Source organism: Melopsittacus undulatus, chromosome 14 (genome assembly GCF_012275295.1).
Source record: "Melopsittacus undulatus isolate bMelUnd1 chromosome 14, bMelUnd1.mat.Z, whole genome shotgun sequence".
Lineage (NCBI taxonomy): Eukaryota > Metazoa > Chordata > Aves > Psittaciformes > Psittaculidae > Melopsittacus > Melopsittacus undulatus.
The window spans coordinates 5,947,319-5,951,639 of record NC_047540.1 but is presented as its reverse complement, the minus strand read 5'-3'; the positions used below and the strand labels follow the sequence as shown (position 1 = coordinate 5,951,639).

At 61.6% G+C, this 4,321-nt stretch overlaps 1 protein-coding gene across 1 annotated transcript; it reads left to right on the top strand.

Annotated features, from left to right (window-relative positions):
• The first annotated feature begins 1,736 nt into the window (after positions 1-1,736).
• Positions 1,737-4,321, top strand: RIMS3 (regulating synaptic membrane exocytosis 3). Its single transcript, XM_034069326.1, has 6 exons — positions 1,737-1,959; positions 3,066-3,207; positions 3,291-3,403; positions 3,539-3,640; positions 3,761-3,900; positions 4,109-4,321. The coding sequence occupies exons 1-6, from the start codon at positions 1,737-1,739 to the stop codon at positions 4,319-4,321; spliced, it is 933 nt and encodes a 310-aa protein (XP_033925217.1).

Genomic DNA, 4,321 nt, shown 5'->3' with positions numbered 1-4,321 from the left:
TGCTGGGCAATACAGAGGTAAATAAAATAGGGACGGGCAGGGATGGGGACCGGGTGGGTTCCCTGGATCCCCACCCGCTGCTGGGGCAGGGAGCCGGGAGCAGGGGCAGCCCTAGGCTGTGCCAGCCGGGAACGCTGTTGTGGTGCCGAGGCCGGCTCAGTGGTGGGAGCAGCCGGCGCTGGTGCTTGGGCACGGTCTTGGCCAGGCTCATCCCGGCACCTCCCTGATGTCCACATCCTGCACCCACCAGCAGCAGGATGGTGGTAAAACCGTGGGCATGGGGAAGAGCATCCTGTGGGCTGAGGAGCGTGCGGGCCGGATCCTTTGCGGTGGCTTATCCGTGCGTGTGATGCATTGGAAATGATCCCATTAGCGCTCCGCTCTCCTCATCTAATTTGCTTCCACCGGAGCCTGGTGGTCTCCTGGCAGCTGAAGCGCCAGAGGGGAAAACAGCAGCAGGAGCCCTTTGTGTTTGCTGGCCGGGGTTGGGATGTGCCGCAGCTTTCCTCATGGAACACCGCGTGGGAAGGCCTGAACCGGGTGCTGCGCCCACCAGGCCCCATGCAAAGGGCTGGGTGTTTCCTTAGGCACTGTCTAACGCCAGGCTTGCAGGTGGGGAAACTGAGGCACGAGGTAGGGAAGCGGCGTGGGACATGGGGAGCTCTGAGCTGTGCTTGGGGCAGCAGATGGGATCCATTCCCTGCAGCAGGAGCATCCTAGAGCAAACCCCCCCTTGTGAGCTGCTGCAGCAGGTTTGGAGCCCGGAGGGGGCTGGAAGGTTCCCTTGGCATCAGAAAATGCTCATCCCAAAGGTCCTGGTTCCTCCTTGAGCAGGTGCTGAGCACAGGCCAAGTGCTGCCGGCTGCTCTCGCCTGTCCCTGCTTGCCATGGGCACAAGCTCTGCCCGGATGGCTCCAAGCGGGTGCTTGACCCTCACCAGCAGCTTTATCCAAAGGGCCCAGATCCTTGGGGAAGAGCTTGTGGAACGTGTGGACACAAGGGGAGCGTGTGCTGCTGCTGGGGGCACCCAAATCCCACCAGATAGAGCCAGGGTCCCACTCAGCACCGAGCACCGACGGAGATGAGGACTGGAAGCGGCACCTGAGGGAGCCTGGGCAGAGAGGAAGGGAAAACAGCAACCAGGAGGGAACCGTGGGCTGGGTGCTGCTCTCTGGGAGCCCTCAGTGATGGCAATGACTGAGTACTAATTGCCCCTGTTACATCCCTCCTGTAACTGCTGAATCCATGAGCTCAGCAGGGCTGGAGCTGAGCCCACGGCTCCCCTCAGGGGCTGTGCCCCTGTGAAGCTCCTTTGCTGGTGGCAAGGGGCAGCAGAAGCCCCCTCCTTGCCCTGCTCCCCCGTTCCCATCACTCATCCCTGCATTCGCAGCCATCTCTCTTGAAAGAGAAACGTTTTTCCAGGCGCTGCCTCCATCCATTATCACAAAGTGGCTTCACTTGGCCTGGAGTTAATAATTCACCTTTCTTCAGAAGATGGATGCTCCCATCCCACTGGAGTTTAAATATTCATGGCGAAGGGAAGGCAGCAGCCGCGGGAGGTCTGGCTGTACCGGAGCCTCAGCATCCCCTCCTCCCTCTGCCTATGGAGCATCACAGGCTGATGGGGGTTCCTGCACCCATGGGTGGGAAAAGATGGTCCCAATGGGTTATGATGCTGGAATCCCATGGCCTTGTCCCCCTGCTTCCCTGCAGCTGATCCCTGCCAGTGGCTGACCATGTTCAACGGGGATGCGGCGGCCGGCGCGGGCAGGAGCGTGGTGCGCAGCTCCAGCATCAGCGGTGAGATGTACAGCACCGAGAAGAGCACTCGCGGCAGCACCGACACCGGCACCGCCGTCACCGCCAGCAAGAAGCGGCGCTCCAGCCTCGGTGCCAAGATGGTGGCCATCGTGGGGCTGTCCCAGTGGAGCAGGAGCACACTGCAGCTGAACCAGACTGGTGAGCGCTGCCCCCAGGCCCCTCCAGAGGCACCATGGAACCAACTGGGCTGGAAAGACCTTTAAGGTCAGGCCCAACCCTTGTCCCACCACTGCCAAGGCCACCGCTAACCGGTGGCACTGGGGGCATCACCTGCACAGTGTGTGGACACTTGCACACTGTGTCTGATGAAGGCTCCTGAGCTTCCCCGTTCCCTGCACACCAGCACTTCTGGTGTCACAACCATTTGCAGATCTGAGGGGGGACATGGTCTGCTCTGTCCTCAGCTTCCCCCCTCCATAACAGCCATTCCTGGCCCCAGGCACGGAGGGATCTCGAGAAAGGACTTGTCCAACAGCCTGGCTCTGGGAAATATTTAAATGCTTAAAATAGCTTTTTAAAGGGCGCGGGACACGAAAGCTCATTTTAGTGCAGGCTTTTCCTCTACTGCTTTGTTGTTCCCCTTCTTGTTGGCATTCTGTGATTTGGGAAACGTCCTATAGGGAGAGGAGGTAAAATCTGGAGCCCTCCAGCCCTGCATGTCCCAGGTGCTTCTGTAGGGGTATCATTACCCCCAAACCCCAAGTGAGAAGTGATGGAGCTGGGCAGGACCAGGGGAGGGCAGAGCCTTGAGGCCCCTGCTGCGGGTACCAGGGGAGCAGCATCCACACTGGGGGGGCTCCCAGGGCCATGGGGGCAGCCCTGAACGTGGGGGACAAACCCGACTGCCCCGGAGCACCGCAGCACAGGCACACACAGGCACACGGCAGGAGCAGGGCTGCTGGTGATGCCAGGGGGGATGCTCGTGCCACACTCCTCCTCCTGCCATCTGCCACCGCGTGGGACATGCGGCAGCAGGGACAATGTGACTGCGGGAAAAAGGAGACATCAGTGTTGGGGCTGTGCCTGCTTGTGGCCCTGAGGGTGCCCGTCCCCACTGGCACAGGGACATGGGCACACATTGGTGGGGATGCTGGAGGCCAGGCGGTGAGCTGCAGGGTGTACCAGGGAGCAGCACACGGGGATGCTCTGGCCATACACAGGGGTCCGGTTCTTGAGCCTGCTTTGATGCGGGAGGGTCTGGGTGCAGCCAGCGCTGCCTGAGCTCACCCCTGCCTTGATTCCAGAGGGGGGTCCTAAAAAGCTGCGCAGCAACATCCGGAGGAGCACGGAAACCGGCATCGCAGTGGAGATGAGGACCAGGATCACCCGGCAGAGCAGCCGGGAGTCCACCGACGGCAGCACCAACAGCAACAGCTCGGACGGCACGTAAGGCACCATGGGGCGCCGGGAGCTGGGGATCCCACTGCAGCCCTGATGCTCCATTAACCCCTCTGCTCTCCCTGGCACAGGTTCATCTTCCCCACAACCCGGCTGGGAGCCGAGAGCCAGTTCAGTGACTTCCTTGACGGGCTGGGGCCAGGCCAGCTGGTGGGACGGCAGACACTGGCCACGCCACCCATGGGTGAGCCGAGGGGTCCCAAATCCAGCCCCATGGAGCTGGGCAGAGCATGAGGATGCTCCAGTGAGGGGGAGCAAAGTGGGTGATGGGATGTGACCACTGGGGCGGGTGCTGAGTGCGTCTTGTCCCTCCTCCTAGGTGATGTCCATGTTGGCATGGCTGACCGCAACGGGCAGCTGGAGGTGGAGGTGATCCAGGCCAGGGGACTCATCCCAAAGATGGGCTCCAAGTCCATCCCTGGTAGGTGGCTGGGAAGTGAGCGGGTGTGGGATGGAGGGGGGGTGATGGGGATGGGATCCATGCTGGGACCGCACCGAAGCCTACTCCCAGCCGGTGTTTCTCACCCATTTCCCAATGCAGCCACCTACGTGAAGGTTTACCTGCTGGAGAACGGCATCTGCCTGGCCAAGAAGAAGACCAAGGTGGTGAAGAAGACCTGCGACCCCTCGTACCAGCAGCCTCTGCTCTTCGAGGAGAGCCCCCAGGGCAAAGTCCTGCAGGTGAGGAACTCCCCCTGCACAGCTCTGTGGGGACAGGGGGGATAATGGGGGCAAGGGCAGGGCATAGGAACCCAGCATCCTCATTGCTGTCCTTCAGCCTCCCTGCTCCAATCACAGCCGGTCCTTCCTGGCTGGACATGCCAAGTTCTCCTCAGCATCCCCATGTGTTGAGCAGGGCAGTGCCCCCAATGCCTTCTCTGCCCCACAGGTGATCGTCTGGGGAGACTACGGGCGCATGGACCACAAGTGCTTCATGGGGATGGCACAGATCATCCTGGAGGAGCTGGATCTCTCCAGTGCGGTCGCTGGCTGGTACAAACTGTTCCCCACCTCCTCACTGGCCGACCCCAGCATCGGGCCCCTGACACGCCGACTCTCCCAGTCCTCCCTGGAGAGCTCCACCAGCCCCTCCTGCCCATAG